Genomic DNA, 15,377 nt, shown 5'->3' on the forward strand with positions numbered 1-15,377 from the left:
GGAAAACATACTCTTTCTGTAATAATTAAACATGTTTGTGGTGGTGTATGTTCATGACATCATGGTTTAATGGCCAAACCATGGTAATACATCTGGTACCTGACAGTCTGAGACGATGTTCCATATTCTCAGGGTGAAAACTATGTGAAATTGAGTTACTTTGCCATAAACAGATATTTTTTCCTTGGGACATCTTGCCAAGAACAACATGATTTTAATGGATGAGGCCAAGGCTATGCTATGGTAGAATTATCTGTTATAATCACAGTGGTGAAGCTTAGATATTTGTTCAGTTTAGTATATTAGAACAAATATTTATCAATGGGATGTTCCTTGCTAGCTGTCTCGCTAACTCAATTTCTTGAGGGCATTCTAGTAGTTGGTCTAAGAAGAGGAATTGGTGTGGCAACTTCTAGACTATGCAAAGCTAAAAGAGGCACACTGATGCTTCAAACATTGCCATCAGAAGGGTCTTGATATACGACAGCCATCTGATTGCAAATGAACCCGCAACAGCACAGAGGTTCTAAAGAAGTTAGGACCCTAGAAATGGTCTGAGAATTGTCAAGTAGCCTTCAAAGACCTTAACGCCATAGTGATGCTTCAGACTTTGCTATGGTGTTGGTGTTGCAACTTGTAGACTATTCGAAGCTGTTTGGCGTGCAGATTGATGCTTCAGACTTTGCTATGGAAGGCAAATTGAACCAGATACAAGAGGGTTATTTAGTTCTACATGTGAGTTAGACTCTCAGTTATGTGTACATGCTCCAGTTCATGAGGAAATGTCCATGATCATGAATGTCAGATCTGGAGGCACTATCTACGTGGGTCATGGTGTGTCGCATTACCGGTCCGTACCGATGTACTGATCAGCTATCGGTACGGTACATATCGAGTTGTACCAAGCTTATTGACCTATGATACACTGGGGTATATCGATGTACCGCCCATATCGATCCTTTGTCGAACCGGTACATACCGCCCATATTGAACAGTATGTTTCGGTACGTCAAACCTTGCTTGGTGTGTCGTGTGAACAACATCACACTCATCTACTTCAAGACCCAAAAAAAGCCTTCTTTAAAGCAGATTCAAGAGAGAAAACTTTCTTTGTGGGATTTGATGTAGTGTGAGCTGACATTAGTCATTGAGCCAATGTGGTGGTTAATGCATGAAGCCAAAAGGTGGAGTTGGTAGAGCCTTGCAAGGAGATATCAGGGTAGTGTGAGTCAACTGAAGTCTGACTTACGTTTAAAGATTAAAGATTGTCGAAGGATCCACAAGCAATGACCATGAAACATTTAATCAATGAGGGATACACAACTTTTGGTCTATGGGGAACACATCTATACTAAAGGCAAGCAAATGTATCCTCAACAAAAATTTAAAACATGAACTTTTGAGGAAGTGTCATGCATGGAATGTTGGTTCAGGTACTGGATTTGTATCGGTGACCTGGTCAGACTAGTATGTAACAGTTTGAATGGTACACCAGTACGTATGACTCAAATAGGAAAAAGAAGGAGAAGAGGACGGGGTGGGGGAGGAAGAGAAGTAGGAAGGAGGAAGGAGGAAGGAGGAAGGAAGTAGAGGAGGTGGTGGCTGAAGAGGAGGAAAAAACATGAGGAAGAGAAAGGAGAGAAGGAAGAGGAAGAAGAAGGATGAGAAAGAAGAGAGGGAGGAGAAGAGGAGGAAGCATATCCATCGGTGGCACACGACAAGTGGCGGTCAAGTAACAGACAATGATAGGTGACAACATGAGGCGAGCATGATGAGGGCTTGCATTCAAGCAAAGAGGGCTCATGAACACGAGCACTATGGATTATTAATTAGTTTTTTTAAATGGGCGAAGAGGGGTCACAGGCGCGAAGAGGACTCATAGATACGAAGAGGATAATTCATCGATCTAAAAGAGGTCCAAAATTTGGGCAAAAAAGAAATTCTAAAGGTATTTTAATATTTGATCACCTATTCTTGGTAAATACAATCGATTTTGATATCACAAGTGATTTTAATCTTGAGGAAGTCAGAGATCATGTATGTCAAAAAAAAGTTTTTTGAAAATATATCAGATAAATATCTGAAGCAGTATCAAGAGAGTCCCTGTACATGAGAGTTGTTCTAACTAATATATAAACAGTTATAACAGAGACTAGCAAAAAAGTTGTACCAGTTTGTTTCTGGTATCAGTGAAATTGAATTTCTTTCTTTTGACATCAGAGCAGCACTTAGATGTTTCTTGATGCCCAGGGTTGAAGAAGCTTTATTGTTTATGTGATATGAATCATGGCTTACCTGTTGGATATTTTCTTTTATTACTCCATATTTCTTTGCTACTTTGGGTACATCTTTTCTTGTCAGATAACTACTGTTAGTTTCCTTTGATTTAAAATTTGGTTGTGTTCTAAATACCATATACGAGGTTGATAATGGGATTTGTGCTGTTTATTTTGATCATTCAAATATTGCATCAATATTTGAAATGATTATTGTGCTTTCTTTTTTCTGTCTTCCTGGCTGCATAATTATCACTGTTGGATATGACACTAGTGTTGCTGTTCAGTTGCATAGTTGACTTCCTAGTCTCTTCTTGTTTTATTTGTATAAATAATTAAATGCCGTCTTCATGTTTGTCCCTCGCTAACCTGAAGCATACATATAGGTTGTTTGTTTGTCTGATTGTTGTTTATTGTTTTGGTTATGTATCAGTTATTTACCGTTGATTGACTGTCACTATATTAGCAATATTTCTCAGTTTCTTAGTTTCACTTTAATGCAATATTTTTGCCTGTCGTTTGTGGTTGCTGGCTTGCTGCTGCTTCTTCCTTTGATGAAGTGGCATTGTTTGATGTTCCGAGAGGTCCTTATAGTATGTGCTTGTACACTGTACCTTATTTTTATGTAACTCTGCAGTGCTGCATGCTATCATGGGTACAAACATAGTTATTTTTTTTAGAGTCCTAATTCTGTACCTTCTTTTTGTTTTTTCTTTCAAACTGATAATTCAGTGTCATTGCCACTGTCGGGGAGATTTCAAGCTCTGGAAGGCTTTTGTTTATTCTTAATTCTCTTACTGATGGCTTAGAGACACCTAACTCTACAAGGGCCAAGAGAAAGTCTACCTACACTGTGGGTTCACTTGTTGAAGCCGAGGTATATGATCCTTTTCTCTGACTTATTTAAATGATGTCTGATGCTACATCAAATTTTATGTCACATGTTTAATCTGAAGAATTTCAATCCAGGTTATTGACATAAAGCCTCTGGAACTTATTTTGAAGTTTGGATTTGGATTTTATGGGAGAATCCATATAACTGAGGTGCTTTTTGACTTGCTGATGGAGTTAATGTTTCATATTATCTTAACAACTTCTAAGTTCTAGTATAAACTGTGTTTTTGCAAAATAGGTATTTGATGACAGAGATTTAATGGAAAATCCATTTACCAAATTTAGAGTTGAGCAGCTGCTTAATGCCCGAATCGTTGCAAAAGGTGGACACTCAGGAAACGGTGCAAAAAGAAGTCGTTGGGAATTGTCGATTAGACCCTCACTCATGGCTGGTAAACAATATGACTCTAGTGGATTTGTTGTCGCACTCTCCTATGTGTATATATGCATTTTTTGTTCAATTTCATATATTACTATGCGTATGCAACGTGTCTGTATACAAGCACTAATATACAAAGGATACAAAATAGTTCAAGAAATTTATAAACAAACATTTAATTGGCTATGAAGAAAAATAATTCAAGACAATTTATATGCTTAACTTGTAAAGGAAAAGTTATTTGCTTCTCTTGAGTCTTTTACGGGAAGAAAGTTGCGCACAACTCAATTTGCTAATTACCTTTTGGAAACAGATCAGTCATTTCATCTATGCAATTGGTATTTTGGAGGCCAACAAAATCATGTCATCTTGGTAAAAAAAATCGAAGTCATTAGTTAATTTGTTGCCACCACTATGTTCATTTTTGCTTCAATTGAAAACAAGTATTGTTATGCTCTTAGGTTATGGTTAAAAATGGATATAGATTCTTGGAAGCTTAATGTTCAAATATAAAGGAAATACTGATTCTCCGTGTTCATAGCACATAAAATATACTGAATGGTCCTCCATGTGTATCGCTTGTAAATTAAGCTAGTATGTCAAATATAACCATAGAAGCTGATGTTCCACAGAATTGATTGTTTTTAATCTGAAAGGCTAATGTCTATGTTAAACATTCTCCATGTTTTATTCCATGATAACTTTGTTTCCTCTGTATAAATATTTCTCAAGCCTGTGTTATGGCATTTCAACGTTTAATGTTAGGTAGATAAACCTAAGTTGATTTTCTAATATTATATTAAGTTCTGCCCTTGGTTATAACAATAGTATCATTTTCAATTATTGGTTTTTGTAAAATCTGTGTGAATAATCTTACCTTATAGCAACTACGTAAATTGTGAAACCATTCTGGTCCTACAGAATGGAAAAAAGGTAAGGCTTTTATTACTCACCTTTGACAAGTTAATGTGCATATATCTTTGTCTTTAGCAGGTTTTTGTGGGTTGTATACACACAACAGTAAAAAAAATCATTTAGTGGCCTTTGATGATCAAGCATCATTTTTCTACTATATTTGAACTTTGTGTTTAATACATCATTAGTCATGATGCTTTATATCTACAACTAATGTGATGTTCGCAGATGCATGAATTCTTGAATAAAATGAGACGTAGATTTGACCTCTTTAATTTACTAGGAAATATGGACATGGACCTGACACTATTGGACTATTCGTGCACTAAGAATGGGGTAAATTAGTGCCTACTAGAGTAACTTAAACCTAAGGCAGGTTTGAATTCACGAAAGGCAAATAAATGAAATGCATATAAAGGAAGTGAATAATGCACAAGAACCAGCAAAGTTAACAAGGAGAGACACAATAATTATAACATGTCCAAGCTGAAAGGTAAGCTTATCTTCTTTTAGACTTAAGAAACTATCTAGGAAGATAATTTCTTTTAGAGGTTATGAAGAAAATCTTTCCTTTTATAGGCTTAGAGATAACCTATCCCTTCTCCAAGCTTGAATTTTTCATAAGGTTGAGGAACCTTCACAAAATAGACATAACACCGGTCAAACCATCATGTATCAATTTGAATCCATTAGTTTCATAATATTGGAACATATAGCTAGGCTTAGTGTTTGAGTTATCGTTCTGATCGGGTGTGCTGCTCCGTACCAGCATGTCAAGTGTTGGTACTATGGCACAGGCGTGATGGCGGCATGGAAAAACCAAAGGTTTGATGTATCGAAGCGTACCGCTCGGTATAGGCAGTATGTACCAGTTCAACAGAGGACTGGTATGGGCAGTACATTGGTGCATCTCAGTATATCGTGTGTCGGTATGCTCGGTACAGCTCGATACGTACCGTACCAGTAGTTGGTCGGTACACTGGTACATATTGGTAATGCAAACCATGGTAAAACCTTGAAAAAACTTGAAAAATGCCTAAAAATAGGAAAAACATAGATTGGGGTTTTTTAATTGGAATTAAATGCAAGTTTAGTTTAAATTATAAAAAAATAATCTAAATTAGGAATGGATAGCGTCATATATCTTTTTCGAGCTTTGCGGAACAGCTTTATGACATGTTTTGAATCATTTTTTTGTTGATATTGAATTGTAAGATTATAAGTTAAACTTTAATATTTAAATGAATCAAGTAATAAATGGATGGATCGATGGATATACTTGGTTCTACCACCAAAATAAACGGTGGGACTCCATGGGCGGTGAATCAGGGTCCTCAATCCTATGTATTTGTATATCAATATGATATGTTTGTTAGATCCAATCTTGAAATTATTTTCACGACATAGTATACTGATACATCATATGCCATTGAGTGCATCATTGTGATGGTTGTAGCCTGATCATCATGAACTACAGATGCAGCTCCTGAGGCAAGTATGATTGTGGCATATATTGGTGCGGAGGTTGGAGAATGTCGGAACTTCTACGTTAGCCACTGGCCCATTACTTCGTATTATAAGATCGATTGATCTCAATAAAGAATGACCAACTATCACCTGTTGTTGGTCGTAACTAATAGGCATTAAATACATAGATTTTACCGAGGTATGCAATATCGTACCGTATTGGAGTTTCGATGTTTGCTCGGTACGGTACGATATTGTATATCGAGCGGTATATCATTCGATATACCACACGGTGTGTGTATATATATATATATATATATATATATATATATATAATTTGGCGATGTCGCCTCTCTCTTCTCTCAGGCAAGGCAACGCCACCTTGTGTGTGTATATATATATATATATATATATATATATATATATATATATATATATATGTTGTTTCGTCCGGTAACTGGCGATCCGTGTATCGATCAGCTGACGGACCGTTACGTACCGGATGGTATTATTCAAAATTGCATACTTTGGATTTTACCCAATATGTATCTAATTTTGATGAAATAAACATTAAACCCACTAATCATAGTATTAAAAACCTTAATTACTCCTTAATTGGCTCACTTTTACCACTATAAACATGTAAAACAACCTCATAAACATTACCCACATAGAATAAGGCTAATCATGCTGTAAATCAGCAAAGATCTAGAAAGGGATTGCCTCTTGGTTAGAGTGATCCTCCAATTGAAGTGTTAAACCTTTTAAATGAGCCTCCCAAATTTGATCCAATCCACAAATCGCAGTTTGCTTGAGTTGAAGAGGGCGAGAATGTGAGAATGAGAGAGAGAGAGAGATGTGAGTGAGGCTGAGTTAGAGAGAGTTGAAGAGTGAATGAGAGTGTAAGGTATTGAAAGGGAGGGAGGAAAGGATTTAAAAGCCCTTTTAAATGGTTCCAATTGGAATGGATCAAATTTCAGTCATCCATCGAAAACGGTACAGGTCGGTAACGGTTGAGTTTTGACCGTGCCACCTGGTACAGATCCCGCACCGCTCTATATAGGGTACCTAACTATAAACCGCTTGGTATAGGGCGATCTGCGTGCCGCCCTTCGGACCGGTATGTACCACCTACACTGTACTTTATTATTGCTATTATTATTATTTTAGTAAATGTTATTAGTGTACATGTTGGTGCATTGTACAATTATGGTAGGTCACCTAAATCAATATGAGATGTATTTAAATCATTGTTTCACAGTGCGCCCAGCTAAAAGTTTTTGCTCAACTACAATGTAGCTCACTAGTAAGAATGTTGAGCGGGAACCAGCTTAAAACAATTAACTCACTAGAAAGAAACTAGCTATTAGGAGGTGGAGAGATCACTCAATTGATGTAGCAACTAGCTCAATAGCATCTTTTTGCCTCCAAGGGTGCTGCAAGTGGAAGCTCAGGCCTTGCTTTTAAGATTTCTTTTGTTATTTTTATCTTTTTATATCGGATAGGTAGGTTGAAGTTGGTCATTTAGCTCTTGGAGGCTAGACTTGATCTCTATTTATAGATGCAGATAGCCATTAGAAATCTCAATCTATGCTTCAGAGGTGTTCACCCATGGTTGCTGAAATTTAAAACTGTTTTCAAAGAGTGCCTTCTCATGATCATCATCTTGTTGAAGCATTGAAGCTGCCAGCTCGTCTTTAATAAGACAAGTTTTACTGGCTACAAAGTCAAAGTATATATAGGAATTGATTAGTGATGATTCTGTCAGAATGCTAAAGGCACCATTGCAGCTGTCAATATCATTGCTAGCAGCTCCATTTAGACCATGTTGTATGTGTTCAATTAAATTCTTCAATTTGAGCACAAGAATAACTCAAGTGGCTCATCTATGCTTTCATCTTATTTCTTGATGTTATTAGCTTATGGTGTGCCAGCTTGAATACTTGATCTAGTATTGATCAGATTAATATTTTCTGTTTCTTCCCTTTCTTTACTTTCTAGTTCTTGGATGTGATCAATAAATTTATAACTTGTCATCCAACTCATTTTGAGTTGAGGTGAGGTGAATTCAAGAAATAATATAGGCCATTGCATTTCATTTCTTGATGAGTGAAGAATTTTGGTTGTGCTTGCATCAAGTTATGAATACGCAGGACATTTGAGCTTTTGCATCCTTGATTGTATAGCTTGAATTCATGTTTGACTATATTAAATTGAAGTCAAGCATACATATAATCTATCATAAATTATTTTGCACTTGAGCGCTAGATCAAGTAACACTCCCGATTAGTCCCGCATCGGATGTGGGCAAGATTAAGATTGGCTTATAAGGGTCTGATGAGTGTACTACTATCAACTTCTGCTTAAGTATTTTGATCAGTGGTTTAAGACAAACGAAGTTGATAGGCTAGTTAGCCGACCGGGGTCGTGACATGCCCTTTTCACCCAAGCACCCCTACGTTTCCTTATAGGGACATAATCTTGAGCAGGGGCTTAGATCCACTGATCGAGCAATGAGAGTTTTTTTTTTGTGGTAACATGTGATATATGAGAAATAAGAGTTATTGTTTATCATTTGTAAATTTACTCTTGGTACTCTTAACATTTGTTCATTTCTTATTCCAAATATGTTACCTAATTTGAAATACAAAATCATGTTGTAGTAAACTTAACCCCTCGAACATTTTCTTTTTTGGCTCTTTAAAAACACCAGAACTCCTGATAGATGTGTGGTTGACAACATACCTAACTAAAAGAAAATATGACTAGCTTGCTCTTGCTCTCTTGCTGGCACTCTTATTTAATACTTGTTGCTGGCCAAATGGGCTGTTCTCACATGGCAAGATGCAGCTTAGTGATAGAGGCATTCAAGTATGCTTTTCATCTCTTCTTCCTCGGCCTTTTCTTCTCATTCTACAGCCCTTACAAACTTTTAGGGTTGAGTTACTTATTTTCTTTTTCTTATGGATTGAGAAGGTGGTTGAACACTGAGGACACAGACCATGTGTTACACAGTCGTGGCTTAAGATTTTCCACCTCCGTGCTTTCTTGATATTCCATATTTGAAGCCACATTAAGTCTACTGTCATCTTCCATTTGCGTGTTTAACCAATGATGCAAGTCATTTATTATATTGAAACTTTTTGAATTGTCCTAGAACAATAATAGAAGGATTATTTTCTCGTTAGAGTCTGCCGTAGCTATTAAAGTAGTTGGTATATCCTTCGGAGTGGTGATGTGTTCACCCCAAAATGGTGGGATTAGTGCTCTAAGAGAAGGATTCAAGTAATGCATGCCCAGCAGTTACGGTCTTAAGGACATTCCATCCTTTTCTTCATGTTCTGGAAGCATTTAAAGCCGATTGTATGTGTTGAATGTCTGCATATTCATGTTCCTATCTGTGCCAGTAACCAACCCATATCAATGCCATACATGTTTATTTTTGTTCAATGGATTTGGCTATGGTTAGGGAATGGACAAGCCTTATTTTTTTTGTCGTGAGACAAAAGCAAGTGGATTCTATTCATGATCATTTTCTGAGATACAGTTGCGGATCATTCGGATATCTGTTTAATACAAAAAGTATATCTGTTCATATGTTGAATAATTTTTTGGTAATAAATAAGCAATTCACAATGTCATACCTACTAATAGTATATATGTGGTCAGAAAGCTGGAACATAGTGGAGAATATAAGTATGACAAAAATTGACCATATTGTTCTTGGCAAGGTTTGCAATATGGCCTGAACCGATATGGTTTGGTATGGGTGGTGTTTATCGGCTCAACAATTTACCTGGTGACCAGGGTAAATCGAGCGATACGCTGTACCATCCGGTCCATTTAACGGTACATGGACCTGTACCATCCGATACCTGGTATGTCCGAAACAGGGCCTATACTACCCTGTACTGGGAAGTTTCTTTTCCAGTTTTTTAGCTTGTTCCAAAACTCAGTACTCATCGACATACCAAGGTACTGACAGGTACACTACCTGTTAGAGACTAACAAGTATACAACCGGTGTACACTACAAAATTATGAACCTTGGTTCTTTGAACAAACTTGCTTATATTGCATATCCTTCTCAACTTGGATACTAAAACAAATTTTTTGAGTATCTTTTAATTCACTGCTCTATTTTTGTTGCCTTGACATATTTTTCTTTTATCTGTTTTTTCCCCAATTCCTGGCCTGAGTTTTGAACCATCACATATTGAATTCTCCTAACCTGTATACTTTTCTGGAAAAATATTATTCTGATTAGTAATCTTGCAACTGTTGCTTAATTGTGTACTTGCTTTTATCATTGCCTTTTTCTTTCTCCTCATTTTTCAAAATGTCTCATATATTGTTCCTTTCTTCGTTCCTTTCTTTGTTTAACTTTTTTTCTAATCATTACAGTTTAAAAGAAAATTTTGAGCCAGTTTTTTGTTTTTTATTTTTCCAGGAAGCGAGGAGGCAGTAACCACATGTGTCTCTGAGGAGTTAAACTTTTCAGTTGGAGAAAATGTTAGAGGTTATGTTGTTAAGGTGGACAGTGAGTGGTTGTGGTTGAGTGTGTCACGATCTGTTATGGCTCACCTTTATATCCTTGATAGTTCTTGTGAACCCCATGAGCTTCAGAAATTTCAGCAATGTTATAGTGTGGGCCAGGCAGTCAAGGGTCGCATCTTAAGTATAAATAAGGAGAAAAAGCTGTTGCGATTAGCATCATGCCCATCTGTTGATGAGACTGGTGATAAAGCCAACCAAAAAATTGGAGCTTCTACTGTAAATGATGGCCAACAATTTTCCAGTGGTGATATTGTGGGTGGTAGAATTAAAAAGATTCTTCCTAGTGTTGGTGGACTTCTTGTGCAGATTGGGCCTCATCTATTTGGAAGGGTTCATTACACTGAACTTGTAGATGAGTGGGTTCCTCACCCTATATCTAAATATCAAGAAGGCCAGTTTGTTAAGTGCAAGATCCTGGAGATAAGCCGTTCATCCGAGGGAATTTTACATGTTGATTTGTCCCTTCGTGTTTCCGTCATTACTAATGAGTTGTAAGTTCAAGACTTTAGCATTATACGTCAGAATCTTTATTGTAGTAAAAGCCATTGTCGAAGTACCGGTAATATACCATGCTGTCACACACAATATGCATGAACAGAAGCAATGATAAACAAAAAAAATGTTTGAAAAAAGATCTTTAGGCAGATAAATTTATCTCTAATATTTTTAAGACACAACAAAAAAATAAAACACTATGAAAAGAAAAAAGGTGGCAGAAAGGGGCTGGAATAGCAGGATAAGAAAGAAAAGCTGCCTGCTACATGCTAGCGTTACCAACCTCTGATGGAGACTGGTGCAGGGATGGTCAGAGCACTATAGATGATGGGAAAACACATCTATTCCATATTTAACATTTCGTGGTTCTATTTAAATATAGAATTAGTAAAAGAAGCAAGTTTTAGAGTCTGCTGTATTATAATTCACCTATCTGATATTTGTTAATATAGACAACCAAATTGATCTTAGTTAATATAGGCCACCTAATTGATGTTAGTTTAAGGATATATGTAACTGCATTGATAAAGATATCTATTTAGGAAAAGGATTCAATTTGTCTATGTTGCATGATTTGATCTTCCAATTATTCTTTTGTTGAACAGAATGCATCTAAAGAAATCTATGATGAATTTCAGGGTTTCTTGCAGTAAGAGGTTTGAAAAGATTGACGATCTTCATCCTGACATGAATATTCAGGTGCCTGTCTCTATTTTCGGTTACTTTTTTTTTAATTGTTTTCCTGTATTAGTAATATTCATTGGCATATCTTTACCCTGAAAATTGTGTTTGCATATTTATATATGTATTTATTTTATGATATATCATGATTTTAAATCTATGTGCCAACTTTTTCAATATATCTTTATGAAGTTTAGATGATGCAAATTGGTTGGTTCTTAGTGGAAATCTGGACCAAGATTTTCACCTGGAAGCATATTGTTTTTCTTGTCTTTTGTAGTTTATATCCTTGCACATTATATTACCCCAAAGTAATTCCCAGTATAATATCTTCATTGAAAGAAATATTGATTTTTAAAAAAAATGGGAAGAAATTTCCATTACAAAAAATATGGATTTCAGAGTATGGAAATCTTTAATTGGCCATCTGATGAGATTGTAATTGAGAATGTAACTTGATGGTTGGCACAATTGAGGAATGCGGTAAAAAGAGGAAAATGGCTCTTATTGTCTTTTTCTGTTTATTTTTCTTTCTTGGGTCATGTGTTGGTGAATATGGTTATTTTTAGTAGACACATTTTTTATGGGGGCAAGTCATTGGCTTCCTATTTGTGTTGGCTATGGTAAACTGTTAAGCTTTCATTCGAAGTTATGAGTCAGCCAGTCCAAGTTATATCTAATGACCAATGATCAATGATCCACATTTTAGGATTCTCAATTTCTATGGATATCGCTCGGTACTAGCGGTACGTAGCGTTCCGAGAGGATTCCAGTATGCGGACCATCCTCTATTGCGCTGTACCAGTGTTTTGACCCTGTATCGGGCGATATGGGGTTTGTACCGGGCGATAACGGTCGAAATCCGCTTGTTACTGAGGCGTACTAGTCGGTATGCCTTGGATTTTGACCGTTATAGAGGCGTACTGATAGATTTTACAGAGGTGTACCTGTCGGTACGCCCCGGTATTTTTGGACCGTTACCTTCAGATATTTTTGGAGGTTTTTCAGTTCTTTTTGGACATACCGCCAATATGCCTCAGTACATACTGTACCGAGCAGGGCTCGGTACATCGGTACGGATCGAAATTGAGAACCTTGTCACATTTAATAAATAAAAATTTGGATCCTTACCTAGCAGCACGTTAGTGGTTGAGGTGGATTACATGCATTATTTTTTCCACTTAAAAAGAATTGGGCATTTATTGTTTATTTATGTAGAGGGTTGTACTCTACGGGTGAGCAGGTTGGATCTCAGAATATCCATGGCTATATTATCATCAAGATTTTGCTAGTACATATCCATGCCTATATTATCTATTTGACATGTAGAACTCCAGTGTCAAAGGTGTCTGTTCATAGGTTGTGTTGGGTCCAATTTTGATGAGGTAGTAATAACAAATTGATCTGACTTGAATGGTCCACCAGCATGCAAATATTTCTCTACTTGGGTCTGAATCATGGTCTGCAGTATCGGTCCGTACCGCCCGGTACGGGCGGTATGTACCGGTCCGACAGGCTTCCGGTACGCGGACCGCCTGTTACCGGTCCGATACTATAACAACACTGTAGCAACACTGTAGCTCGGCACGCCTGGGTGTATCGCTCGGTACACCTGGGTGTACCGCTCGGTACACCGTACCGTACCGGTACCGAGCCCAGGTCGAAACTCCGGTACGGTACGGTATTGCGGACCTTGGTCTGAATTGTATAGCCATCGGGCTTGGGACATGTTGATTTGACGGGTTGAGATAATTGTTGTTTTGTTTTTTTATGGGGGAAAGGGTGCAGGTCAAATCAATCATTACTTGAAGGGAACATATTTTTTTGACCTGAATTTGACACAACTCATGAATGGACATGGAGCTGTTAACTCAGATCCATTCTAAGATAACCTATTAGATTTGCTCAACCTAAATTCATTCAACCCATGAAACTACATTGTTTCTGACCCAGACCCACCATTAACCCAAAAGGTAGTTTTAAAATGACAGATTCAGGTCAGACAAGCAACTTTGGCATGTTGCTGGCCCAATACATGCCATAATCTGACAATCCTGCTTAATTTTAATGTATGGGGCAAATATGTTCTTCAAGGTTGCTTATAACATAATAATCAAAATCATGGTTTTTTATAGACATCTGTTGGTATGCATGTGCATCCTAAGACTACATGATCTGCAATGAGATTGAGAGATTGGCTTTGTGCTTGAATTCCACATTTTGCATATATGATGTTGCAATAGTACCATCTTACTTATGTACCGAGCCTAACAGTGTTTTCCAATGCTAATGGAAGTTTACATTCTCTTCTCCCACATATTTTGAGTCATATAAATGTTTCTCCAGTATGAGGTTGATGAGAATAAGCTCAAGGTTATCTTTTGCATTCCTACTTTTTAGCCACACACCCTTCATCTCAGTCATCTTATATATCCTACATGAAACAGCTTCACAACCTCTTAACAGTAGTTTACATTTTAGAGGCCCTTACTCGACTCCAACATCATTTCCCATCTTTATATTCCTTTTTAAGTTTCTATTCTTTGCACGGAGCACTCTCTTTCTGTGCTGAGATACTGAGTTCTAAGATCTTGTTGTTGATGGTAGCTAACACTTGGTTGGATGTCAGTTACAACGATTTCAGGTGTTGACTGGGACTAGGTTACATCTAAATTGCCTTTCTTTCATCTGTGTTACTAGTGGTTCCATGGTTCAGGTGTTGAACCCTGTCTTTTATATTTTTGTTCTTTTGAGTGGATAAGTCATCCTTTCTACAATAAAAGGAAGTTTTTCGCAGAGTAGAACTTTGTTCTCTTTATTTTCATTATTTTTCATTTGCATGCTGCTCTTGTTATAACCTAAGTCTAGAATCTCTGGTGTTTTGTCCTATGGCTCTTTAGGTTATGCTAGATCAGGTACCCTTAGTTTGTAGCATTTAGGCTGAATGTTGTTCCTGGAAAACATGTACTAGATTTGTTCTTTATATTGCTAACAACAATGGCCTTCATTGTTGGGGTAAAGCTGCAATGTATTAAGGACATTATTTATATTAGAGCATGATTGAATTATGAAGTGACAGTTACAAAGGGATAGATGACTTTCAAAATTGTAATATGATCTCTGGTGGTTGGTAGGCTACTTCACCATAAGATGGTGACAGTAATGGTTCTGAATAGGCCAAAAATATACCATCATGACAGTTCTCATGAAAAATTTATAAAGCTCAACTTTGTTCAGTGTGTTATCCATTTTCTTTATAGCCTTCGATACTATTCAAACCGTAGTTTAGAATAAATGTGACTTCAGTGATTTTGCTTCATGATGCTTTCAGTTAATGCCTAAAGCCATCTTCATCTATTGTTTAAGCTGACTTCATATGATTCTTCTTATAACTTTCATTTTTCTTCTGAGCTTTACTTGTACCAGCAATTGGACATAGTTTTCTACTAGCTCTATTTGACAGATGCTTATGTAAAGTGGATGGAAATGAGTTTTTTTATTTCACTTTAATTTGCAGGGCTATGTTAAGAATATCACATCAAAAGGCTGTTTCATTTCTCTTTCAAGAATGATGGATGCACGAATACTTGTGTCCAACTTGTCATATGCGTACATTGATAGTCCTGAAAAAGAGTTTCCTGTTGGAAAGCTTGTACATGCGAAGTAAGTTGTTGAACAACAGTATCATTTGGACATGCAATTTCTGTGTTCTGT

At 36.8% G+C, this 15,377-nt stretch overlaps 1 protein-coding gene across 1 annotated transcript in view; it reads left to right on the plus strand.

Moving 5' to 3' along the window:
• The window catches only part of LOC135616827 (rRNA biogenesis protein RRP5-like), a 43,386-nt gene that overhangs the window by 22,631 nt on the left and 5,378 nt on the right, over window positions 1-15,377 (plus strand). The window contains exons 26-31 of the mRNA XM_065116484.1: window positions 3,009-3,153; window positions 3,246-3,320; window positions 3,409-3,562; window positions 10,381-10,978; window positions 11,621-11,681; window positions 15,181-15,326. Of these exons, the coding sequence (XP_064972556.1) occupies window positions 3,009-3,153; window positions 3,246-3,320; window positions 3,409-3,562; window positions 10,381-10,978; window positions 11,621-11,681; window positions 15,181-15,326 (1,179 nt within the window). The remainder of the gene's footprint in view (window positions 1-3,008; window positions 3,154-3,245; window positions 3,321-3,408; window positions 3,563-10,380; window positions 10,979-11,620; window positions 11,682-15,180; window positions 15,327-15,377) is intronic.

This window comes from Musa acuminata, chromosome BXJ2-7 (assembly GCF_036884655.1).
Source record: "Musa acuminata AAA Group cultivar baxijiao chromosome BXJ2-7, Cavendish_Baxijiao_AAA, whole genome shotgun sequence".
NCBI classification, from domain to species: Eukaryota; Viridiplantae; Streptophyta; class Magnoliopsida; order Zingiberales; family Musaceae; genus Musa; species Musa acuminata.